Below are 25,988 nucleotides of genomic sequence, written 5' to 3' on the forward strand. Positions count from 1 at the left end.
AGACTCCATCTGTGCAATTAGTTTTGTAATTAGTTCATGTTTAGTCCTCCTAATTAACATCCGAACATTTGACGTGATCCTTATAAAGTTTAGCACCTCGTATTCAAACACCCCCTTAGATTTTTGCGGTATGTCCATACTATTTCCCGTTAATTTAATGTTCCCTGCAAGCTTGGGAACTAGCCGGGTTAGATGACATATGCCTACCTACATACGCGAGTTCGATAGAATCCAAAAACAATATTCCTGATTATTCCGTCCGTTCGCTTCAGCTTATTCAGCTGGCTTATCAGCCACCAAACAGTGTTTTCCTCTCACAACAAATAAGTCTTTTCAGCTTTTCAGCCGGCTTATAAGCTGAAGCGAACAGATCCAATATTTCGTTAGAATTTAGTAAGGACATTTTCTCCAGGACACGCCGATGTGGGCAGCCATAAATAAAGCCTTTGAAGCGCTCATCCGCCCACCGAATCCCATTCATCAATCAGACCTGTGGGTTCTGCATGATGTTCAGTGTTCAGTCGTCAGTCTGCACTCTGCTCGTTCGTGCGGTGCTCCCCGCTGACGAGAGCTTGTGCGCAACATCCACACAAAGGGGTTGTATTACAATATGTCCGAAGATTTTGACGTGCTCGATGATCTTGCCAGCGTGTCCGCTATACGTTCATACTCCCATACAGCTGTTTTTGTGTTGCGTCCCAGCATAGAGCTACTCGGATACATGTCACCAGATGCCTGGCTATATATTTACGCAGGTTCAATAGAATCCGGAAGAAGGTATTATTCTCTGGTTAATGTTCCGGTCAGTGAATAAAAAGGAGCACCCGTGCTTCCTCCAGGAGACGCAGATCTGATCTGATCAGCTATTGAACCTTAACCAGTTCAAGCCTGAAAAACGACCTTTCGTCCTCGATGATAGTACCGGTTGTATTTTGATCTGATCCAAATTTAGTACCCCCGAGGCGTTTTATTACCGGATCGTAACACCACCCGTGCTCCTTTAGTACCTGGTGGTGTTACGACCCGTACTAAAGATCCTCATGGCTTTAGTACCGGGTCATAATATGACCCGATATTAACCGGTATTAAAGAGTCACTTTTAGTACCGGGTGGTGTTATGTCGAATCCCCACGGACTGCGCACGACGTGAGACTTTTATTTTTTGGTGCAATACTACCAACCGGTACTAATATATAGCCTTTGGTACCGATTATTTGATCCGGTACTTAGAGGTCCTCTCTTTAATATCGACATAACGGTACCGGTTGTACAACCGGTAGTAAAGATGGGTTTGGAACTGCTCCTAAAAGCGAAATCTTCAGTAGTGCTAGTCCGGATCATCATCTACGACGATGATCCTTTCCACTTTCTTTCGCAACACTAGCGTTTTGTAGTTCGAGAGGTGAAGTGACGAATCTCAGTACATCAGGGTGTTGTGTAGATTGATATATTCTTACGCGAAAAGTGATACGAGCATATCTATCACGTAAAAGGTGGTTTTATAATATGGCACACTTAGAGCATCCGCAGAGTGATGCGTGGAGATCAATGCTTAGTAGGATGTCTTTGTCAAAAACGATGCTCGGTTTCAGTTTAAAAAAAATGATGCACGGTTTTCATCTTCCCTGCAGAGTACAAGCATTGGTTACAGAAGCATTGGTTACAGGTCCCAGATGACAAATAGGTAAAAGGAGAAGAATGGATCATGGAGTCTATTGTTGGGAACTGATTCCTCTGCCGTTATTGCAGAGGGACTCGGTCACTACCGCGTGGGCCCAATCACGCGCAGGCCAGTTGGGCAAGTTCCCTGATGTAACTGCAAAGGATTCGTGTCTATATGGGGACCTCATCATTTCTTTAGTGGCCAGGCATCGATGATTCAATCGCCTCGATGCCAGAAACAATTTACCAAGCTTCGGAGGAGCAAGCCCAAAATCAGGTTCCCAATCTTCTCTCTCCAGTTTGAAGTGTATATTTTTTTTATGTGGGCACTAGAAAAAAAATAGAATTTTATGGTGGAAAATGACATATGGCTCCGAGCGGGGCGAGCACACCATCCAGAATTCCAGATACGTGCACAGTGCGCGCACCAAACGGCGGGAAGCACGCCATTTAGTGGGGAAAAGGACTAATCACTGATGATCCGGTTGCAATATCAACAGGAGTGAGTGCTCGCATCACACATGATATCTTCTTTTGCCTCGTAATCATATATTCTTTCACGCGTCCTTGTGCTGGAGATCCTTTCTGAGAAAGTGAGAAGCCCGTGACAAATGGCATTTCGTCCTGCGTATACATGCCGCCTTTCCTAGCTACCATTAGCACCTAGCTAGAATGGACCCCGTCACTCCTCTGCACTCTTGCTCCGCCATTCGATTTGTGTATTCCGTGGCATTTTCTTTGCTGGGTGGTGGTAGGTGATTGATCACGAGGCTAACTTTCGGTTGAGCACGAACGCATTCTATTTTGCTTCCTACAATCCTACACTGAAGCACTAAGATAATTGCAGTACAAATGTACTACACCGGAGTGCCGAGGGGTCTGAATGACTGGTACGACGTACAACTTCGATTTGGACCCAAACGACTGGACTTTTGATGTGATCGATCGTGAAAATGGTATAAGTTTCAGGTCAAAATAGGGGACGTGGATCCGATGGTTGGTGATCGACCTAGGTTGCAGCTTACGGTGGAAAGGGTATCTTTTGCAGGTTTTGGCGCTCTCGCCGTAAAAGAGAAATGATGTACGAGGAAAGAAAATGGACATGACTAAATAAAAGAAGAAAAGCAAAATAAAAGCGAGAATTCAAAGAACTTGTATACATGGGCCAACCCAAAACGTGAAAAGCCCAAACTTAGGCAGTGGGCCATTAATTTTCATGCAAAGAGTTGCCATGATTTTTATTGTTGACATCTTTGATTTTTATTGTCGCCAACAATATTTTAAATATTTAGTTATAGTTAAATAAAATAAGGAAAGGTATCACTATATTTGGTGTAAGCATATAATATGTTTACGACTATTTGTACACATATTTAAAATTGAACTGTAAAGTGAAAGTTGTTAATTACTGTGAAATATATTTCTAATACCATTACAATTATTGCATAAGGAAACGGTGGACAGCGTTCCCATTAATTGATTGTTCCAATCGGAACGACCACCTCCACGGCTCCACACACTACACGACGTGATCGGGCCTATGATTGATGTCAAACGGCTTCATATGAAGACTAAAGACTTGGGTAAAAACATTAGAGTCAGGACTCAGGATTGTGCTATCGCGGGTCACCCGCAACATGACCTTTTGATATGCTCAGGCTAATCCCAGTGGGGGTTTCATAGATGTTTCATCCACATTAAATATGGTGACACATCAGCATATGTGATGACATGACATGGTAGTTATGAAGTGAGAGAGGGAAGAAGTTTCATCAGGATGAAACTGTGTATACACTGTTTCAAAGACTATGAAACCTATTGAAACTTGCATTGGGGGCTATAGAGTTTCATTTCATCTAACCATATCCAATCACATGCCTCACAATTAAATGTCATGGGCATCCTATGAAATCATGAAATGAAACTGTGCACTGGGACTCCCCATTTCATTCATGAGAATACATCTCATGGGATGATGTGGCATCCTTGGAAACAGTGCAATGAAACTTGCACTGGAACTAGCCTAACACGACGAGACATGATAATTTTTGAATTGTGTCAATATGGCACGACGTCCTGGTGAGCTACAGTAGGGCAAGACGTAAACCTGCTTCGGCTTTGTGTGTCAGTTGCAAGGATATGGCGCATTGCGTATATTCCTTATCACGATAGTGCAATGATGCATACGTCTCCCCAATCCTCCCAAAAATCATCCAGCGTGCATGCCTATCCGGCCAAGGCCCGCGTCGTCGAGCGCAGTGTAGCGCGACAGCTACACCCACGACATCGGCAACGAGAAGGTGACCTGAACTATGCGTTGCGTTGAAAACTTTTCGAGAGCACTTTTACTGACAAATATTCGGGCAGCCTGTTGATCCAGAGCTCAAGGCTACCACCCAGCCGCCACGAATCAGTACGAGCCAAAGCCAAGCTCGGGCACGGCTGCCGCTGAAAGCAGAACTAGCGAAAGGGATACCTCGCGGCAGGCAGGCTTTCCGGTGCACAAGAAAAGCAAAAGGCGGCAAGGCATAGCTTCGACGGGTATCAGTTCAATGCGTCAGATTGCCGGTGTGGCCTCGCTCCTGCTTGCTGGAACCTCTTGGTAGTGATGGTGAGGCACCCAGGGGAAAAAGGCCGCGGTGCCGGACCCGGAAACCTGTGGTGCCAACTGAGGAATCGCTGGGCAAGTTGAGGGAAGCGAACCCCGGCCGGTGGACGGGAGGATCGCTGATGCCGACGGGTTAGGCGGGCACTGGCACGCGCGGAGCTCGGAAATGCCGTGCCAGGATTTCTCTTCGGAAAGGAAGATTGCATGGCGCCCCCGCTGCGCTGCTGCTCCATTGATTTCCAGTACACAAACACAAGAGCGGATGCGGCGCAGAATCTGCTGAAAAGGTGAACATCATGGCAGAATTTATGAGTAGCTCGATCGGACCTAGTTATTCGCCGTATGCCCCCGTTCCATCCCTCCAACTAATCACATGCCAGTATACTGGACGACAAGAAAATCTTCTTGTCATCCTTCAAATTTCCATTTTAGCTGGTTGTTACACAATGCACGATCCAACTCATGTGAACAGAAGAGCACGCCGGATATGCTCCAGAACTATCGAGTTCTTCCTTACTTGAAACTACTACCTCCCTATCTGTTCTACCTAGCTTCCCGGCGTGAACTTCATGCAGATGGGCGGCTTGACCTTGGCCAGCGCGAGCAGCGACGACGGGAACGTCCAGATCCCGTCGCCGCAGATGAGCCCGGACGCGACGGCGGGCACCATCAGCGCGGCCTTCTTGCTGTCGAGCTTGTGCCACACGAACACCACGAGGCTCCCCACGCACATGTCGATAGCGAAGCTGGCGCCCACGAGGAAGGGCACGGCCATGGCCATCGGCAGCGGCACGAACCGCGCGAGCCGGCGCGGCAGGAGGTCCCGCGCCAGGTTCGCCGCCACCGCGAACGCGAAGAACGCCGCGCACAGCTGCAGGCAGTGCTTTGGCAGCGCCGAGAACCCCTCCACGCCGAGGATGGCCATGTTCCGGTAGATGAGCGCGTAGGGGGCCTTCCAGTACCCGTCGGGGTTCCCCACGTCGAACGCCTTGTAGAAGAGCATGAAGGTGAGTGGCGCCAGGACGCACCCCATCAGCGTGCCGACGGCCTGCCCGACCAGCATCGACCGCGGCGAGGTCAGCGTCAGGTGGCCCGTCTTGAAGTCGTGCATGAGGTCGGCGGAGATGAGCACGAGCTGCTTCACCAGGCCGCAGCCGACGAGGCCGGCGATCACGCCGTTGTCCTTCCCCGCCCACGCCGACAGGATGAAGAGCGCGATCTTGCCGTAGTTGTACCCCATGTTCATGTCCGTCAGGCCCGTGCCGTAGGCGTTGCAGAACCCCAGCGCCGGCGCCATCAGGTACGCCACGATCACGTAGTACCACCTCACCTGCCGGAACATGATCGGGATGATGATCACCGCGATGATGCTGAGCAGGGCGTAACCCGCGTAGGCCAACCAGGCCGGGATGTTGTCCCTGTTGAACACCTCGTCGCGCTGCAGGTCGTCCAGCGCCATGGTGTCCGCGTCCGCCACTGCAACAAGCTCCAGCTTGTTAGCACTGCTAGCCAGCACAGTACGAAATAGTAACAGCATTTCTGTGAGGTAAGCAGATAGTTACGCTGTTTTCTTTACCTCTGTTCAGGCTCTTGCGACGTGATCTCTCGCGTACGTTCTTGACAGAGATTAGAATTACTTTGACGAAGTTGTAGAGGCCGTCTCCGACCAGCAGAGCAATGCAGAGGAAGGCCTGGGCAAGGGACAAGTCAGGGTGAAAAAAAGGGAAGTTATCGTGCGAGAGGCCAAGAATTAAGTCTAACTGACAAGAACAGGTGAATGAATCCATGAGCGCACCTTGTAGCCGTAGATGCTTGTCATGCTACTCTCGGACGCCTTGGCAGAGTACCAGTTGCCCTTCTGCTTGCTGATGAGTGGCCACATCACGCCCCAGGAAAGGATTGCGCCCAAGAGCAGCGAGACGTTGACAAGGTGCGAGCAGATCATCCCGGCGCCAACATACGTCAGACTGAAGTCGAAGAAAAACCTGACGATTCAAAGGATTCAAAATATAGTTACTTTTTTAATGCCTTTTGCACAACCGCAACGCTAGATTAGTAACGAGAAAGATACATTATTTTTGGGAAAGAAAAATGATTACGTTTGCTTCCAAGCTTTGAGCCCAAAAGTAGGGAACTGAACGAATCCGCAGGCCTCGCCGGCGGTGTAGAACCATTGGAAGAAGCTCCAAAGGAAGCTCATCCCGAAGTACTTGAGGAATCCACGCATTTGCTTTCTGGCAAGACAGTGAAAGTAAATAGTTTCAGGTTTTCCGTTACATGGTGTCGGTAAAGTTCAGTCAAAAGATTTCGTCAGCATGACTGAAGTAAAAGAGGCGTACTTTGCATTCTTGTCTCCCTGAGGTGTGTGGAACCCGTTGATGAGAACCGCAGTAGCAGTCCCACTTGGATAAGTTAGTTTATAGTCGATCACGAGCACCTGAAAAGTATTAATTTCGAGCTCGATCTTAGAAAGGTGAGAACAAGAGAAAACACCCAAAGATTCCCTCCCTAATACAGGTATACGATGAGCAGTCGAACTAATTGCGGTCAGGGAGTACAACTCGTACGCCAAAGTCTTACAGATAAAAAATCCAGAAGTTCTGAACTTCTGATGGCAACAGCAGCCACAGAAAATTCAAAAACCGCGGCTCAAATAGTAAACGCTCAAAGAAAGGACAGTGTGACAATGGAAGATCAGAGGGAGATAGAGATCAGGACCACGGGTGTTTGGTACCTAGTAGTCGTACCTTTCTGAGTGGAAGCAAGGTGAGGAGCCCCACGAAGCTGACGGCGAGGAGGAATCCCGTCATCCAGCCGATGGCGGGCTCCTTGTAGCTCCCAGGCACGTTGCCCGGCGTGGTCTCCCCGGAGAGCTCGTACGTCTTCTTGTTCATGCCCAGCAAGAAAGACCCGAACCCACCTGCAGATTCATCAGCGAGCAGGCCAGGCTCACGGTCAGACGGTCAAGAACGACGGCGGACGCGCGGCAAGGGTGGGATGGGAGGGGACCTACCGCCGTATCCGATGGTGTAGCAGGCGACGATGGTGGTCTGGACGACGGTGTTCTCCTGGCGGGTGAAGGGGCGGGAGGCAATGCCGAGGCGCTCGAGGGCGCGCGTCCAGCCCCGGAGCGTCAGGAAGGCGAGCAGCGCGGCGGAGACGTTCATGGTGGTGTTGAGCCCCGTGGTGAGGCTGAGCTTCATGGTGATCACGGTGAAGACGAAGCCGAGAAGCAGCGCGGCCACCATCCCGCGCGCGGTGATCTGCTCGCGCCACGGCGGGACGCGCTCCGCCGCGCGCGCCGCCGCGGGCTCCGACTCCATGTCCAGCGGCGCGGCGCGCCCGGAGGGCGTCTTCTCGATCTCCTGCGCGCCCGGCGGCGCCGCGCGGTGCTGCTCCATGGCGGAGGCGGAGGCGGGGTCCCTGGGGACCAGCAGCTCGAGCTCCGAGGCGGGGGCGGGGGCGGCTGCAGTGTGGAGGCGCGGGTGTGAGTTCATCTGTTCACGCGAACCAGCAAGATGCCAGTATGGCATCACCCCACGTGCTCGTGCATTGGACTTGGACACCAGCGAAAGACGCCAGTGGTTGAATGGATCATGGATGGATGGGCTCGAATTGTTAAGCCATTCGGCTTTTTTATGGCAAATTTGTGACGAAATACCCAAATTCCAAACAAAACAGATAAAAGACCAGGGCCCCTGCACTGCTCATCAGGCAGGGTCAGCTATGACTACGGATGACGAACGGATGGCCAAACTCTGACCAACAACGTATCATAGGAACGGAGGCACAGCATCAAATTCTTGACAAGAAACGTACTACAATCTACATGCACGCGAGACATATGAACCGGTAAAAGGATAAGATCAAATTTCGAAGTGAAACTCCGGCGAAACGACGCCGGAGATCACGATAGCAATACAGGAAGACGGAAATGGGAAATGCCGGGGGCAAACAAAGCAGCGGATTCTGAGGATATCAGACAGGGAGGAAACACCCCGGTAACCATGGACGACGCCGAGGGATGGAGGCCTCACCTGGCTTTCCGAAACGGCAGCGCCTGACCGACGACGGGCAAGGACGCCGAGCACCCTCCCTGCTGCCACAGCACCCGTTCGAGGGCGGAGCGGGAGGCGCCGGTCAATTATATAGCGGCAGCGGCATCCGCTCAGAGGGACGGTGTCGCTGTACTGCGCCGGGGCTCGCCTCGTAATTTCGTATCCGGGCCCGGGCCGCGGACGCGCGGGGCGCGAAGTACAAAAGGCGCAGAGAAGCTTCGGCCCTGCAGTACAACGGGGACGCGCGCCGGGCGAGTGAGAACCGGCAGGTGGGTGCGGGCCGGGCGGTGGGTCAGCCTGCCTGCCGTGCCCTCCTCCATCCAACTTGACTTTTTTTGGTCCTGGTAATTTGGTTCGGCGTGTGACGGCGACGGCGGCGACTGGGACTAGTCCTCGGCGTGCAGTGCAGTGGCTCACTGGCTCGGTTGTTCCTCTTGATCGGACTCGTATCGGGTTCACATAGTCCTGGGCGGCTGGGCGTAAGAGATGCTTCGCCAAATTCGGTTTGCGGATAAAGATGGCGTTGGCGCTAAGCCGTCAATCTTGCTTGTGCCGTCGTCGTAAACTCTCGCATCAGCCATCTTCGGTTCAGCACTCATCATGCGCTGAGGCATCCGTTCCCAGAACTCATGTGATGCCCTATTTCCCCGAGTCAATTAGCTAGTTTGGCTGCTCCGCTAGCGGTCTCGATTTATAATTTCGTACTACTAGTTGTTTCGTGTAGTATACATGCACCTGGTGCTATGCTCCAATTGTTCGTCCCGTCTCATGGCTCATGGATTGTCTGCTGGTCATCCCCCGTCAAGTTGGCACGCAATTGAAGCAGAAAAAGGGTATAAAATGCTGAAGCCGGAGCAATCAGACAGCGGTAGGTGCACTTTGGACATCACAATTCACAGGATACAGGCTACAGCGTTGCCGCAAAACCTGCTGTATCACATCACGCAGCTTATTGGCAGTACATGCAGGCACGCAGCTGATGCTACTATGCTTTAATTGTTCCTCTCTCGTGGATGGATTGTCTGCTGGTCACGCTCGTCAACTTGGCACTTGGCAGTTGGCACACAATTTGAAGCAGAAGATGGTATGCAAATTCCGAAGTGTCAGAGCAATCAAACATCAGTGGGTGGACTTTGGGCACCTCACAGGTACAGCGCCGCGTTGCCGCAAACCGGCTGATATCACGTTAGGTTAGGACTTAGGAGCTTATTGGCAGTACGGGTATGGCAGTCGGCAGAAACAACGTAAGTTCACCTGGCTCATCCGACACGACACGTCACACCATGGCCGATTATTGGAAGTAAACTGTTTATTTTTGATCGAGAAAGCCAGGCGCTTGCTTTCAAATAACAAAGTCAACTGCTTATCTTGTATTATGCACATGCGGACATGCTAGAGTCGTGTGGCCAGGTGCTTGTGGCCTTGTGGGTTTCTCAGTTTCTGGTTCCTTGATTCGAGTAATGAACTGAAGACGGATAGTAGAAATGAAAAGACCATCAAGATTCACGAAGCAACGCCATCTCCCGGATCTGGAGCGTAGCTTTTGCCCTTTGATAAACTCTCTGTTTATGGCGTCAAACATCTTTTTGACGATAACGATGCTCCTCTTCCTAATACAACAACGCGCGACCCTTTTAAACATTTGAGGGGAAAAGGGTTTTATTTTGTTGTAAACTTGTAGGCCACCTGATTACTTGGTGTTCCTAGCAATGTATCATCCATGTTGTTTTTTCTATAAAAAACGAGAGCTTCACAAGTTTGTGATCGCAGGAATATAAAAGAGAAAAACTCTTTTTTTGAGAGAGAGAGAAAAAAAAAGAAAAATGCTTGATAGGCTAAGGTCCTCTTTAGCACGGCTTATTTCAGCTTTGGCTTCATCTATTTCACGCAAATCGAGACATTGTAGCGTGAAGTCATTTTGTAAGCCGGGACTAAGGGGGTGTTTGGATAGCAGGGGCTAAACTTTAGTCCTGTCACATCGGATGTTCGGATACTAATTAGGAGAATTAAACATAAGCTAATTACAAAACTAATTGCAGAACCCCTAGGATAAATCGCGAGACGAATCTATTAAGCCTAATTAATCCATCATTAGTGAATGGTTACTGTAGCACCACGTTATCAAATCATGGACTAATTAGGCTTAATAGATTCTTTCGCGATTTAGCCTAGGGGTTGTGTAATTAGTTTTGTAATTAGTCTAGGTTTAATACTCCTAATTAGTGTCAAACATTCGATGTGACGGGGACTAAAATTTAATCCCCTCCTCCCAAACACCCCCTAAAATGAACTAGAATTCAGGTAAAGCCAATTTTTTTAGCTTCACTAGCTTTGGGTGAAGCTGTTTTGGGATGAGCCATGCCAAAAGGAGCCTTTGGTTATCACTGGACCACCCCAACACAGCCAGGAGAGAAGTCTTCACACAATAGGTGCTTGCTTTCACTCGTGCTGTCGCAATCATACGGCCGCGGGCTGAATCCATCTGCGTGGGCTGAAACGGCCGACCCATTGCATGCAGTCCAGCTGCTCGGTCTGATTCCTCTAAAAAAAAGGCTGCTGGGTCTGATCGGCCCGTGACGAGGTTTATTGTCCGCACTCGCCAGGGCCCACCCTGCCGCATCGGCCCAGCGCACCTGTGTGACCTGTCCAACTGTCAAGTCAGCAGACCTCAAAAAAAAAAAAAACTGCCAAGTCAGCGAAAGGGAACGCAGGCAGCCATTCAGCATTTCAGCCAATCAACGTCCTGAACTGACCGTCGGCAGCGGGCAATTAGCGGGAGCCTCCTCCCGCGATCGCATCCACCCACCTGTGCAGAAGTCTCTTCGAGTTATAACTTGGCAAATCAGCGGATGATCCCCTGCGCGTCGCAGCGCAAGCCACTCGATTAGTGGAGTCCACCAACCAAGCACGCGTCCATCCCTCCCTCCCCGTCCCAGATCCCAATCCGCAGCACCGGAGCAGCCCGCCAATCCGATCCGTCTCCGCATCTCCACGCCTTGCGCCCTTGCCCGTTCGCTCTCGCCGGCTCGCGATGGAGGGTCTCATCAAGGGGTTGGCCCACGTGGCGATCGACGCCGTGCGGGATCGGGGCCGCGGCGGCGGCGGCGACGAAGACGACGAGGCGCCGAGGAGGGGGGCGCCCCAACGCGCCGACCCGGACGCCGACGGGGAGGAGGGCCGCGACGAGCGGTCGCGGTCCACGTGGGCCGAGGTGCGCGCCACTCGCTTCTGGCATTTGCGAACAATGAAGAATGGTTGGTGTTGGCTGCTCTAAGCCTGGACTAATTTTGGCTGTGCCGCAGGTCGTCTCCGAGCAGAAGGACGGCGGGCCGGACGACGGGCGCCGCGACCATCGGAATTCGGGGCGGGTGAGTGGTCGGGCCGCTGCTGTATTGGTGTCGGTGGGCGATCGGTGATTCTCTGGGTTTAATTGTGCTGTCCATTTTGATTTTCTTATTGCGTTTAGGACCAGAGGCATCATGAGAGGAGGGATGAGGAGGGTTGGGAGCGGGTCGGCGGCCGGAACCAGCAGCACCCCGCAGGCCGGCAGAACCAGGTTGCCTGGAGTTAGGGTGCTTTTGTGCAATCTTGAGTTTGGGTTTTCGGTTTCCTCGTTGGATAGCAACGTGTTGATGCGATTACGCTGGGTTCAATTTGTGCAGTACGACGGTGACGACAGGAGGGATGGGGGCTGCCAGCGGCCGCAGAAACAGCAGCAGGCACCAGGATACAGGAGGCAGGAACAGGTTTGATTTTCTTTTTCTTCTGCCTCATTGTACTTTCTTTACAAGAGTTTTTGGACAATTCACCTGCTCATCTTTCATTGCATACTACTTGTTACGGTAGTTGTAAATGCTGGATTTGTATTTTGGTCATAGGAATAGTGTGGTATGTTTATGTTCTGTTGAATGAGTTGTTCTCCGATGAACCAGCTGATGAACCAGCTGATACGGTGGAGAATGCACTAACATAATCTGCAAGTTTTTTTTTGTTTCCTTTTAAGAATCTGCTACAGTACAAAGTTGCAATAGAACAGCAGCTTTCTTGGTTGTATTCGAGAGCATTGCCCATACCACTTTCACGCAGAGATAGCCTTTTTCAAGCCTTTTCGTTTAAAGAGGCCATTGGAGATGGTAATTCATAAAAGAATTAGAAGCCAAACAGCAGTTGCTTCTTAGAGTGTCCTGTTGATCTTATGATTTGGAATATTTTAGGAAGGAGAGGGCACAAATGATGGAGGTTGGCAGACTGTCGGCGAGAAAAAGCACCATGGAAGACCACAGCAGGTCTGATTTCAGTCTTCTAAAAGTCTGAAATGGCATTCTATTTCTTTATTTTTTTTCTTCATCATAAATAGCTGGGATTATGTTTAAACTCTTACTTTAGTCTGTTAACCATTTTTACAGTATTATATACTCACTGTCAACCAACATTCACAGATATGGTATGTTGCCAATTATGGTCTTCTGTGATTGATTAGTATTATAAGCAAATGTAATTAGAATATGAATCGGGCATTAATAATTGCTACGAAATTTTTGTTTAAGTGTTCACTACTCTGAAGTTGTGTCAATCTGTAGCACACCACTTAGCTTTGTTGTTGGTGAAAGATCAGAGTAAACCGTGGTGTAGCTACACAGCTTCACCCCATCTAGTTCTTGTAAGATTTTTACTTTTATGGCATATGCCCACAAATTGAAACTTTAGTTGAAAGTTGAAACATCTGATGGTGGTAATAGCATGTTCTGTCTTGTCCTATCTGAACTCTGCATTCCCTTTATCGCATAATGCAGTCTGAAGCATGGAATGGATACAGAAGGCCGCCATCAGAACAAAAATACTCTGAGGATGTTGGTCAGGTTCACCAAGGACTCAATGTGGAGCCTACCAGAGAAGAGCTGAATAGCTTATCCAAAGCATGTAGCAGACTGTGGGAGCTCGATATGAATCGCCTTGTTCCTGGTAAGGACTACAGAATTGACTGTGGTGAGGGGAAGAAAGTTTATCAGAAGGGTGATATGGCATCTGAAAGCTTGTTCAGCTGGCTAGGTGATGACGTGTTAAGAAAGCCCACCTACTCTCGTTTCTGCGCACTTCTTGATAACTATAACCCACACCAGGGGTACAAAGAAGTTGTTACCCAGCAGGATAAGCATGAAGAAGTAGCATTCATTGAAGAGATTGCCAGAACAGCACCAATTAAGTACTTACACCGGTACTTAGTGCAAAAGGGGGCTGTATCTCAGGACTACGAGGATTTCAAGAGAATGCTGGCATCCCTATGGTTTGATTTGTATGGAAGAGGTGGCACCTCTTGCTGCTCTTCTGCCTTTGAGCATGTGTTTGTTGGTGAGATCAAAGGACGGGGACAAGGAGAGAGTGAGGTCGCAGGCTTCCACAACTGGATTCAGGCAAGTTCTTGTAATGTATCATAAGCCTTGTTTCATTATTTGAACATACTCTTAACGTGTATTCCATGATTAATTTGCAGTTTTACCTAGAAGAAGCCAAGGGAAATGTGGACTACCAAGGTTATATATTCCCAAGACGTCGTGGTGAATCGGTGAGTATATAGTCAAACATTGACGCAATGCTGTTGATGCTTGATACCAATAATGTTAGCTAAAATGTCCTACCCTGGTCCTGGCAGCCTGATTCAGAAACACAGCTGCTGACTGTTCAGTTTGAGTGGCACGGTGTGCTGAAATCAGTATCCAGCACATTGATTGGTGTCAGTCCAGAGTTTGAGGTTGCACTCTACACATTGTGCTTCTTTGCTGGAGGGGAAGATAACCGTGTTGATATCGGCCCGTACACTGTGAACATCAAGTGCTATCGGTTGGGGAACAAGATTGGGTCTGCCTTTCCCATTGCAGAGAATTAATTATTTGGTGGCCTGCTTCTGCAGATTTGTAATTCTTCGTTTTCTTTTTGTTTCATGATCACTTTTGGGAAGTTAATATTGTATTGTACGTATCTGTTTACTTGTGTATGAAAATGTACCATGCTGTACGATTTGTTGTTACCAGCTACAACCATATCGGTATTGCTACTAATGGCTGAGACTAAAATTACTTTTCATTGTTTTTTTCTTGATGTGTGGAAGCTTTGTCCTGAATATTTTTGGCTTTATATCAAGTTTATTTCTTGATTAATGTCTTGACGATAAGTCAGTAGATCAATGGAGGACCTGCTAAAATGTCAGCACAAGACATACTATGGCCGTATGGGTCATATAGGACATAGGAGTATGTTTCAGCTTCTGAATTCTAGGTATTAAGTGAAGCCATGATTATTTCACGAAAAGAAAGAGTTTATATTGTGGAAGTTTGAAAAAATTGAATTCATGAATCCTATGGGAAATAACATGCTAACCACAGAGGCATCTACTGCCGTTCAGTCAAACATTTGACTCAATTGCTTCAGACTTTCAGAGCAGAAATTCAAAGGCTAGGTGGCTTTGCGTATTACAATAGAACAAGAAAACACATTTTCAATTCAAATTTTGCGGTTACAGCATAATGTATACTATGAGGTTTGAGAAGAAAAAGGCAGGGGTAGTTTTCACACCTTTCCAAAAATTTATTCCTTTTCAAGCACCTACTCTCAGACACTGAGACATCAGCTCAGGCAATGGACAAAACCAGATGCGGGCCTTCTGACCTACACACAACAACATAAAAAAGGAATGCCAGAGTTTTTTGTTTCCCGAACAATTGGAATGCCAAACTACTTTTCTAGAAGTCATAGGTTCAGACTGTACATACACGAATGGAAGTCAAAGGGCATCAACAACGGCAGTCGATCACGTCGGAGCAGCGGCGGCAGCGGCAGTCCTCATGAGCATGAGCCTTCTCCTCGCATGAGCATCGGCAGTGCCCCCTAGAGCGGCCAGATGAAGCATCCGCCTCGTCGCCCTCGCCTCCGCCGCCGCCGCCACGGCGCGCGCATGCGCATCCTCCGCCCCCGGCGTCCCGGGCGCCTCCTCCTGATGAGGCGGCGAGGAGCCCTGGCACTCCACGGCGCCGTCCATCTCCGTGTGCCGCATCGCCTGCCTCAGCCGCTCGACCACCTCCCTCATCGTGGGTCGGTCCCTGGCGTGCTTCGCGAGGCAGCCGTCGGCGAGCGCGGCCACCTTCCTGGCGCCCCGCGCGGGGTACCTCCCCTCGAACCTCGCGTCCATGATCTCGCCGAACCGCCCGCTCCCGGCGGGGTGCCGCCGCACCCAGTCCAGGAGCTTCTGCTCGTTCCTGGGCCGGTTCCGCTCGATGGCGCGCCGCGCGGTGAGGATCTCGTACAGCACCACGCCGAAGCTCCACACGTCGCTCTTGGTGGTCAGGTGCCCCGTCTGGACGTAGTCCGGCGCGGCGTAGCCGAAGGTGCCCATGACCTGATCGCAAAGAAGTAAAAGGCTGGCCGTTCAGAATGCACATTTGCAGCAAAAAATTGTCAGTTTGGTGAAACTTTTGCAAGCTTGCATTTGCAATTGCACATACCGCTGTGGACACGTGAGTCTGGCCTTCTGATGGCCCCTCCCTCGCTAACCCAAAGTCCGAGAGCTTGGGTCTGAACTCCTCGTCCAGCAGCACGTTCGATGCTTTGAAATCACGGTATATGATCTAGCGAAACCACGAGGTCATCTGATAGTAAGTCACGAATCGTGTTCGCGCCATGTTCTGATAAGAAACTCGGGCATAAAAAATGTTACCTGAAGTTCTAGGCCCTCGTGGAGATACAGCAACCCCTCGGCGGCGCCCAGTGCGATCTGCAGCCTGACCTCCCACGGAAGGGCAGGGTACGCCCGGTTGAACAGGTGGTCGTCCAGCGTCTTGTTCGGCATGAACTCGTACACCAGTAGCCGCTGCGGGCCCCGGTCCGTCTCCGAGGCGCAGAAGCCGATGAGCTTGACGAGGTTCCTGTGCTCGACGACGCCCAGGAAATGGACCTCGGCGAGCCACTCCTTGTGGCCCTGAAACGGCATCAAGAACGGAGCCGGATGAGCACAGGTGCGTTGCCATGTCGCGAGCGTACGTGCAAGCGGTTCATGAGCTGGCCGGTGGATGAGGCACACCTGACGGCCGTTGGGGTTGAGCCTCTTGACGGCGACCGGCGTGCCATCGGGGCCGCCGCCGGGGAGCCGGAGGACGCCCCTGTAGACGCACCCGAAGCCGCCCTCGCCGATCATGAGCAGCGGGTTGAAGTCACGCGTGGCGGCGCGGAGCTCCCGGAGGCCGAACTCGCGCAGTAGGGCGCCCCTCGCCTCGTACAGCTCCGGGATGCTCCGCGCCGACGAGGCCGACCCCGACCCCGAGCCCGAGGACCCGCTCGCCGCCGGCCTCGCGCCCGATGCCTCGGAGACGACGCTGGCTGACGACGCGAACGAGGCGCTGGCGGCTGGCACGGACGCGACCGAGCGCGCTTCGGTGGAGACGGTAGAGGGGAATGCGGCGGCCGGTGCCGGGGCCGCCACCTGCGGCCGCCTCTTCTTGCTACTGGACCTGCCGTGGAAGAGGTGGAGGCAGCCCATTTCTCGGAGGAGGAAGAAGCTGCCACGATTCTGCTCGTGCCTTGTGATGTTTCTTGCGTGCTAGCTACCGCTACCGCAGTTGTCCCTCCTCAAGAACCCTGATTACAAAGAGAAAGACCAAAGATTTGGTGATGAAAACGGAGGTTCATTTCGATTTCGTCGCGCTTTGTTGGCTCGACAATGACTTGTCTGAACTCGTAAACGATAAAATCTTGCAGGGAAAGCTCCAGGATACGAGAAACAAAGCAAAAGGGCCAAGCGACCCGAGGAGAAAACTTCAACTGTGCTAAGTATCTGACAGATGGAGGACAGCATTCAACTGAAGAACGCAAACGAAAGAAAAAAGAACGTCATGAAATGCCTCCAAGTGGCTCCGTACCTCACGATCACTTTGCTCTCACACACGAACACACTCCTGGTTCCCTGTCCTGGCGACAGATACACAGGATGGAAATCTTAAATCCGCAGGAAGAGGAGCAGAGATGTGAGATGTCAACTGACAACCAGCCGTAATCAGACGGCGGAACTGACTCAGAACTCAGGAATGGAGGGAGGCCACCGGCATTCCGGCAACTTTTGATTCCTCACATCCGAGACATCCTGGTCTAGCGATGAGAAATTGAGAATGAGACGCCACGCGGTTCAAGCCGTCGCTAGCATGCCATGCTTTGAAATGTTCAGAGACTGCGGCGGTATAGTGACACGATAAGGGAGAGTGGTTAGAAAACTTAAGAGCAGCTAACCACCTTATTTGCTGTTGGGTCTTCAAGTTGGGTAGGGCCGGGCCACTCGAGCCAGCAGCTCGCCACTTCTCGGACTCCGTCACGGGACCCAATCGGCTCAGTCACACTCCACCAACGTTTATCGCTTTTATCGTCCGTGAGACTTGCCGGCGGCGTTGGCATGAAATGTTGACCATTGAGCAGTTTGTCAACATGTTGACCCAGACCCATCACTCTCCATGGCATGCTTCGTGAGCTGTCCGTGGTTGACTTTCGTTCACCATGTTGACCCTGCACGGCACAGATGGTCGCAGCTTCCTCACGCGGTAGTGGTAAAATCGGCCGCGAAACTGATACATTTTTTATTTAATTTAGGGTCTGTTTGGCAACAAGGTGTTTAACACCCGTCACATCGGATGTTTGGATGCTAATTAGGAGTATTAAACATAGACTAATTATAAAACTAATTGCACAAATGGAGTGTAATTCGCGAGACGAATCTATTAAGCCTAATTAGTTCATAATTTGACAATGTGGTGTTACAGTAACCATTTGCTAATGATGGATTAATTAGGCTTAATAAATTCGTCTCGCGAATTAGCATAGGGTTCTGCAATTAGTTTTATAATTAGCTCATGTTTAGTTCTCCTAATTAGCATCCGAACATCCGATGTGACACTGTTAAAGTTTAACACCTCGTACCCAAACACCCCCTTAAATTTTTAAATCTCGGTAGATCGTGGATCTATTTTGGCAGTTCCACCTCGAGGCGCGCCGCGACAGCTGGGCGGAGAGGACGGCGGTGGCGCCCGAGATGCCCCTGAGTGGCTCGGCTCCGTCGGTCGCTGGATTCACCTCCGCTCCTTGACGTGAAGGTGAATTTCCTTAATTATTCTATGAGAGATTAATCGATAGACATGCTGCAGAGCGAATGTATTTGGTTTGGATCTATGGAGGTATTCTTCCATTATTTGACTCCGTTCCTCCCATAGGCGGCGACGGCACTCACGGTACCTGAGCCCGCCGGCGCAGGCGATAGCGCTGTGGATGGCCCTTGGGACCTCTCCGCCCTCTGCAGGTGACGGCGCCTACTCCTCCAAGCTCCTCGACACGCTGCGCCTCGTGGTGCGTTCAGGCGGCGGCGCAAGCAGCAGCAGCAGCGGTGGTCGTGAGGTGGCCGCGCGGGGTCAATCGCGCTGGAGCCGCGCCATCCTCGCCCGCCAGCGCCGGCGCCGCCGCCGCAGCAGGCCGGGGACGTCGCTGCTGGTGAGCAAGACCCGGGCGCTGGGAAGGCTGGTGCTCGGGTGCCGGAGGCTGTCGTTGCTCCCTGCGTTGCTGGCCGAGGTGTCCGACGACTACATTGCGGCGCTCCAGATGCAGGTGCGCGCCATGAACCGGCTCACGCAGGGCATCGAGGAGGTCGGCGGCGGCGTGATCATTCACATTTTTAAAAACTAGGGAAGTTTTTCCCGTGTACTTCTATACGATGCTGCGCAGATTCATTAGAACTAGGTTGTGATAGTTTCAAGCATATCTTAATTTCTTTGAGAAAATCGTGCATCTTCATAGAGGGAGAGATAACTGGCATCCTTATGTTGCCTGTGCTAGATCCTGTTATTCAAGCCTTCCATCAGAATGGTGAGATTGTCTTGAGACCTGGACTAAATGCTGTTTGAGTGCAATAGAACCATGATACAAATTCATTATCAACTTGGTATGAGGGTCTAATGACATGGCACTATGATTACAGCTTGAGTTAAGTTAAGACATGAAGTCATCAATGATTCCTTCTGTTAAATTTACCCATCTGGATATGTAGATATGCTTTTGTGATATGGTTAGATTTTCTAATTTAGGCTAATTAAGATTGGAGCTCATATTGTCATCTGAAATGTTGGCAGGAGCCAAATATTGAAATATTGCTATTTTTTAATTTGTTGTTTGGTTTGTTTTGTCTTCATTGTCGGAAAAAGACTAATAATCATGTTTATGAACTACTAGGAGATATGCTTTGTTTTTTCTTTGGAGTTTTGGACTCCATTTTCTCTAACTAGCAATAAAGTGCAGATAGGAAATGCTGATAAACACACAATCTTATTTATGCTAATGCCTCTCATCAATACTGTAAGGTTCTAATGAGGGAGGGGTCAAGTTGACTGAGGATATATGTAAATACCAGAAGATTGAAATTGATTGTATGAACTAATTGGTCACCAGGTAACACTGCAATCAGTCACTCAGTCAGCTAAATAGTTTCAGATTGCAAGAATATGGTTAAACAATGTACTTATAGTTGATTGCAATAATTTAGTTAAACAATGTTATAGTCAATTTAGTTATGTCTGAGTAATTATTTCAAGTGGAATCACTTCATGCAGTGTTCTTCAAAGAATGAGCTGCCCAATGCTCAGAACCCCATCAGAGGCCATAATTAGCATATGTGATGGCATATAGCTCAGGGTGTGTAGTGGTAGGCGTAGGCTAAGACCATGTCTTGAATTATGCCCTTTTTATGAAATGTTATGAAAGCCAAAAGTAAGACCTCGCACTCTGTTTGGCTGGTTTCTTGCAATTTTCCTTCTCTTTCCAGTACAATATGTTTATGTGTAACGAAGGTTGATTTCGTGTTAGCTTTGAGATTTATTATTTTATAATGATCTTAAAACGTGACATATAGTTAAACAAACTTGTGTTGCGTTGTGTTGGGTGGCGGAATGCAACTAGAAGCCGCAACAACCACAACAATCTTGGACCTTCGCCATTGCTAATGTTAGCGATGAAGCCACCCACAGCCTCTTTCCTCACATTTCTTTTCTTCTCCCCTGTCCAAGCATGTGTGCCGCTGCAAAATCCGATGTGGAGCAACCTGCACACGGGTAAAGTGTTTGTCTTGGCTCAACCCCTCTTTATCCAGCTTCCATGCTACTAGTGCATCTCCGCCGTGCACATGAACCTAGATGGGTCTAGGCGAGGTGTGCGGATGAATAATTATACTCGTCGTGATACTGCTTTCCAGATCCAGCCTCCATGCTAGCTTAGCTGTTTGCTCCTTCTTTCCTTATCCATGGACTCATTTGCATTCCTGCTGTGAACTTATCACATGCCTAGGCGAGTGTTCACTACTAGCACTCATGTTTCATCGTTGGCCTCCTTGTTGGTAGAGCCTTCAAATCAAATACCTAGCATCTATATTTAATGATATTATTGGACTAATTCTTACACTAACATGCCACTTGGCATCCAAAATAAACATATATGTTCCTATGTATGCATCATCTTTTGAGCTATATTGCATAATTATTGGAAATACGACATAAAAATGTGGTTTTGTGCGAGCTTGATTCGGTTGTGGACTCGGAGAATGCATGAGGATGATGAGCACTAGGAGGCCTCTGTGTTGAGATCTGCCTAGGGCATTCTAGACTTGAATCAAGTGCTCAAGCCCACACATGAAAGCCCATTATGAACATAGAGTTCCTGAACCAACCATTTGTCCAGAGAAGACTACAATCGACGTGGATTTGTAGAGGAAGTATAAATACCGCTTTGTCATCTACCAAATTATGATTTGCATTCTCACCATTCCACCACCATCACAAGATAAGAAAAAGAGAATATGTCGCTCGGGAAGGTGAAGAAACACCTTGTGCCAATCAGCACAAGGGCCTCTAGGCCGATCTACCTAGAGTGTTCCAACCTCCTCCCATCTTCGTCTTAAGTGACAACAATCTCCAGAGTACTTCCCTGTATGTGCATCATGATGTATAAGATGATGGGGTAAATTGTATGTTCATCCTCAGGATCGAAGGGGGATCTTGATGTGTAGCTGCCACACTTGTATATATCGCCTTTTGTTTCCACTATCTATTCTGATGGATGCTTTATACATATGTCATATTAATGACTACCACATATAAATCTGGTTTAATGGTAGTCGTGGTGGTTACCACACATATGAGCACACATTGATACAATGCAAGTGGTATGTGCACTCTTTAAAGTTCAATTAGGGTAAAGAGTCACATGACATTCAAGAAGCAGGTCACAAGGTGGGACCACTATACACATAAATTGTGTGCCCATATTTGCTTCGCATATATATAATTTATGACTAGTGTACTTAATTATGTCATCGTTTAATAAGCTAGTTCCTTGTTACATTCTAAACTAATACATGAGTTATTTAACTATTCACGTACATCTCATGCTTGGTGTGAATGTATTAAATAAGTAATACATTTATTTATGAAAACCTTTAAGGCCCCGTTTGGGTCCAAGGAATTGGAATCTATTTAATGGAGTAGGCTAATTTATGTTGGAATGTGGCATTCCACAACTTTCCAAAGTTTAGATATAAACCTATCTTAAATTCATGGGGTGGGAGATGGAAATTGATTCTATAGATTATGGTTATTAGATGGAATTCAATTCTTATAGCACGCTCTTAGACTCGCTTCTCTATAGTAGAAGTGCAGCATACAAGTATCTCTCCCATATCACCAACTATAATATACAACTATATTCCACGTACAATTATATTAGCTTAATTAATTTATGTCTAAATTATGATTATTAGGATGGAATTCAATTCCATCGAAACAAACGGGGCCTAAATGAAGTAGGCACAACTTGATAAATTGCAAATCCTATAGATTTTGGGTAACATACATCGTTCCCGTAGCAACCATGCTCACAAGATTCGAGTTATGCTAAAATGAGCTTGGTTACATATGAGCGTTCACCAAAAACAACCTTCCAAACCAATGACAAGGTGTTTAGGGCATGACTTCAGGCCCATTGTTAGTGCACAAAGTAGTTGGGCTAGAAAAACAAGATAGAATAAAATATACATGTGTGCATGTAGTGTGCTTTTCCCACACCACCTCCTTCATGACCTAATATCTCATCATCTTCTAGTGGCCATCACAGCTCATACGACCTCTCTTGGCGTCATTTTGCCTAGAGCCCACGGTGCTTGACCCCACATGTTCTAGGATAACTAGCAACACCATTGGACTTGGCGTTGTACTCTTTCCTTTTCTTGTGTACCACATAACATTGCATCGAGCCTCGCATCCACTCTTCACTTGCTCCGCCACCTTGATTTGACCCTTTGTAATCATCGCTTGCCTCTTTCTCATCCACCCTGTAGTGGCCAATATGGGAAAACTTTATTGAGGCACCTAGAACTTTATAGCACAACCTATGTATCTAATAAACTGCAGCATTGGTTAAATTCATAATGGTCTAGACTACGACCTAAGGATCTTCCAAACCCCCTCTCATGAACTTGTTTCTTACTTGGATGTTGATTGGGCAAGTTGTCCTAACATCGGATGCCAGCTCCACGTTTGGTTAATGTGATTATTTTGGCGACAATCTTTTTCTTGATTTTATAAACGATTCGCTATGGTTTCACAATCTAGTGTTCAATGTGAATATCATGGTGTTGCCAATGCCATTCGTGCATGGTGAACATCGTGTCCACTGTGAGTATTGACTATAACAACTATTGCTGAAACTACATCATTTTGATCGACTGTGTAAAGAGACAATATAAGCACCATCAATCTGTCCTCAAATCTATTTCAATGCCAATAAACAAAATATGTTGAGATCTATATGCATTTGTGCGTTACAAAGTTTCACTTGGCAAACTAAAAAATTGCCTCTTGTCATCTAGATCACACTATGCATATTTTGTTCACAAAAGACCTTCATTCAGTAGTTTTTAGATGCTTTAGAGGTATCATCAATAGTCTGACCATATCCAGGCATTGGGAGGAGGGAAGTATGTTATCACAAGCTAGGGAGCAAACATGCGCATAATCATTGTTGCATGACACTATACACCCATGTTATAGAATTAATACAAAGTGGTATTTGCACCCTTTCAAAAGCTCCATCAAGTAAAGAGTCAAGTAAGGTACAAGGTTGGAACTTATAAACATCAATGGTGTGCTCATAATTATTGCATATAATTTTATGATCAATGCACTTAATTATGTCATTGTGTAACCTAACTCCTTGCACTATCAACTGATCCATGAGTTATTTTATTAATCATGCACATCTCACGTCCCAATCATGTTGGATTTTGTTGCATTAAATAAGTAATATATTTATTATGAAAATTAAACCTGATGTAAATACATCTTGATAAATGACAAATCATTTAGATTCTAGGTAGTAGATATCGTTATCCCAGCGATCCACGCATGCTTATGGATTTTATTTGGCCTAAAATGAACCTGGCCACACATGGACCTTCACTTAAGATCATCTTGAAAGCAATAACATGTGGTATCATACACGACTTTGGATCCACTTGTCAAGTAGTTGGACTAGAAAAAATAAGATATAATAAAAACATGTGCGCGCACACGCCACCTAGTGTGGGAGGTTGAAAAGCGGACATGCATGTACATGTGTGTATATGTTGGCGGACATGCATGTACATGTGTGTATATGTTGGCGTGTGTATGTGGTCGTGCGTGCGTGTGTGCATCATCTTTCCTCCAGCTCCGCTTGCTGGTGCGGCCCCGAGCTCTTTGAGGTGTGTTTTGCCTAGAGCTTGTGGCGCTGATCCTAAGTCTTCACGTTTTCCATGACGCTAGCATTATTGAGTTTGGTGCAACACTCTTTCCTTATTCGTTGTGCTAAGCCTTGGAGGTACTTCTCCGGCTTCTCCTTCTTAATATGAGCCTATTGAAAATTTACTTAAAAAACCTCTACTTTTCTTTGGAAAGTTTTTTAAATGAATCTTCTTAAAGTATTCTTAACAAAACTTTATTAAAAATGATGATCTAGAGAAGTCTTCTTTAATTTGTTTTAGAAATACTTCACTATAAAACCTTTGGTAGAAAAGTTTTCTTCTTTTCTAAAACCTTTATAATAATTATGTCCAAATAGCTAGATGTCAATTACAACTGTTATACGGATAGTTCAATCAAGGGAAGGAGTTATGCGGCATTCAAAAAGGAAAGCACAAGGCAAAAACTCTACAAAACATCAATCATCCCATCATGAGCATCGTCCTACTCTTTGCTCTCTCTCTCTCTCTCTCTCTCTCTCTCTCTCTCACACACACACACACACACACACACACACACGCACGCACGCACGCACGCACGCACAAGGTGGAGAGCGGGCTGGTGGCTGCGCAGATGAAAGAGCACGCGGCTGCCATTTCGGCGCAGAAGACACAGGCCACGGAGAGGAAGAAGAAAGTGAGCTTGAAGGCTGTGCAGAAGGGGAAAGCGGGAGTCAAGGTCGTGCCAAAGAGAAAGCGGGTCATCTCGAGTGATGATGATGATGATGATGATGAGGAGGAGGAGGAGGAGGAGGAGGGGACAGCAGCAGTGATGAAGACTACGACGAAGAAGGGGGAGAGCGTCGACGAGGACAGTGATAATGATTACTCAGAGTATCAGGGGGAGGAGGAGGAGGAGGAGCTAGTCGCTCGGCAGCCTCTGCCGGTGCATGAGCAGCAGATGGAGGAGCCGGTGGTTGTGGAGGATACACACGGCCGGGGGAGATGACGATGAGCCCGCCATTGTCAAGGTAAGGAAGTTCGAGGGGTGTAGCATGCTGGCTGAGGTGGACAGGACCGAGGACAACGGAGTCGCGAGCCGGACACGGCGGCGCAAAGTTCTGAAACGGCGCCGCGCCTGAACTCGCTGTTGGGCCACGACAAGGATTCCAAAGGGACGTTCAGCGATCCGGTAGATGTCTAGCTGGGTGAATGCTCCTCCGACGCTATTTATATCTCCTCGGGCTCGTCCTCATTCGAGACTGAGAGAATATCTCTAGCATTGGAGGTAATCTCGTTTCAACAATAAGCTGTCTTGTGGTCTCGTAGTTCTTGCGTGCTGTTGCTGATGGCACTGTCCGCATCAGTGTGCATTTGGTGATGTGTGTGTGACACTGATGCTCTGAAGAATCTCCGTTTAGTGTCTCGTTGTATGTGTGACTGCAAAATCGGTCTTGGACAGTGTCCTGTTGGTGTCTGTCATCGTCTTTCATCAACATCGAAGCTGAACCGGATTGTGGTTTAGGCTTATATTGCTTTATTATCTTGCATCTATATTTATTTATTACAGTTAAAATTTAGATCTAAATTTGATTTATTATCCATATATCTCCGTGTTTGTCCTGTTTATTACATTATCTCCGTGTTATATCTTTGTTTATGCAACGTAGAGTCACCAAAATACCAAACTGCTTAGCGGTTTAAATATTAGATAAGTATTATAGTGTTGTACTCATATGTCCAAATAGCTAGATGATAGTTTAATCAAAGGAAGGAGTTATGTCCACACACACACACACACAAGGTGGAGAAACGTTGCCTTGCCCAACTAATAGACGTGATTGTAAATTCTCCTAACTAAAAAAAGTAAAGCTTTCAT

The 25,988-nt window shown here is 48.1% G+C and overlaps 4 protein-coding genes across 5 annotated transcripts; 2 read left to right on the forward strand and 2 right to left on the reverse strand.

The window, feature by feature from the left end:
• Positions 1–4,572: 4,572 nt before the first annotated feature.
• On the reverse strand, positions 4,573–8,443 carry LOC101786788 (probable metal-nicotianamine transporter YSL16). The gene is made up of 8 exons (XM_004976354.4): positions 8,308–8,443; positions 7,284–7,736; positions 7,018–7,190; positions 6,610–6,707; positions 6,370–6,504; positions 6,066–6,255; positions 5,847–5,961; positions 4,573–5,746 (listed from the first exon to the last, which is right to left on the reverse strand). The coding sequence occupies exons 2-8, from the start codon at positions 7,669–7,671 to the stop codon at positions 4,818–4,820; spliced, it is 2,028 nt and encodes a 675-aa protein (XP_004976411.1). The 5' UTR covers positions 7,672–7,736; positions 8,308–8,443; the 3' UTR covers positions 4,573–4,817.
• A 2,665-nt stretch (positions 8,444–11,108) lies between these two features.
• LOC101753332 (poly(U)-specific endoribonuclease-B) lies at positions 11,109–14,419 on the forward strand. The gene is made up of 8 exons (XM_004976356.3): positions 11,109–11,539; positions 11,631–11,696; positions 11,795–11,884; positions 11,991–12,074; positions 12,543–12,614; positions 13,122–13,739; positions 13,820–13,891; positions 13,979–14,419. The coding sequence occupies exons 1-8, from the start codon at positions 11,360–11,362 to the stop codon at positions 14,210–14,212; spliced, it is 1,416 nt and encodes a 471-aa protein (XP_004976413.1). The 5' UTR covers positions 11,109–11,359; the 3' UTR covers positions 14,213–14,419.
• Positions 14,420–14,770: 351 nt separating this feature from the next.
• LOC101752924 (probable serine/threonine-protein kinase PBL19) lies at positions 14,771–17,442 on the reverse strand. 2 transcript variants are annotated; one of them, XM_012847848.3, is made up of 6 exons: positions 17,235–17,442; positions 16,400–16,953; positions 16,037–16,297; positions 15,825–15,947; positions 15,096–15,718; positions 14,771–14,991 (listed from the first exon to the last, which is right to left on the reverse strand). In XM_012847848.3, exons 2-5 carry the CDS (start codon positions 16,853–16,855, stop codon positions 15,134–15,136), a joined length of 1,425 nt encoding a protein of 474 aa, XP_012703302.1. In that variant the 5' UTR covers positions 16,856–16,953; positions 17,235–17,442; the 3' UTR covers positions 14,771–14,991; positions 15,096–15,133. The 2 variants fall into 2 exon arrangements, with proteins under 2 accessions (XP_012703302.1, XP_004976412.1); XM_004976355.4 differs by having other exon boundaries at positions 14,771–15,718.
• Positions 17,443–18,624: 1,182 nt separating this feature from the next.
• Positions 18,625–19,035, forward strand: LOC111257963 (transcription factor bHLH150-like). The gene has a single exon (XM_022828538.1). It carries the CDS (start codon positions 18,625–18,627, stop codon positions 19,033–19,035), a length of 411 nt encoding a protein of 136 aa, XP_022684273.1.
• Positions 19,036–25,988: the final 6,953 nt, after the last annotated feature.

The sequence above is a fragment of the Setaria italica genome, chromosome VII (genome assembly GCF_000263155.2).
Source record: "Setaria italica strain Yugu1 chromosome VII, Setaria_italica_v2.0, whole genome shotgun sequence".
In the NCBI taxonomy this organism is placed as follows: domain Eukaryota; kingdom Viridiplantae; phylum Streptophyta; class Magnoliopsida; order Poales; family Poaceae; genus Setaria; species Setaria italica.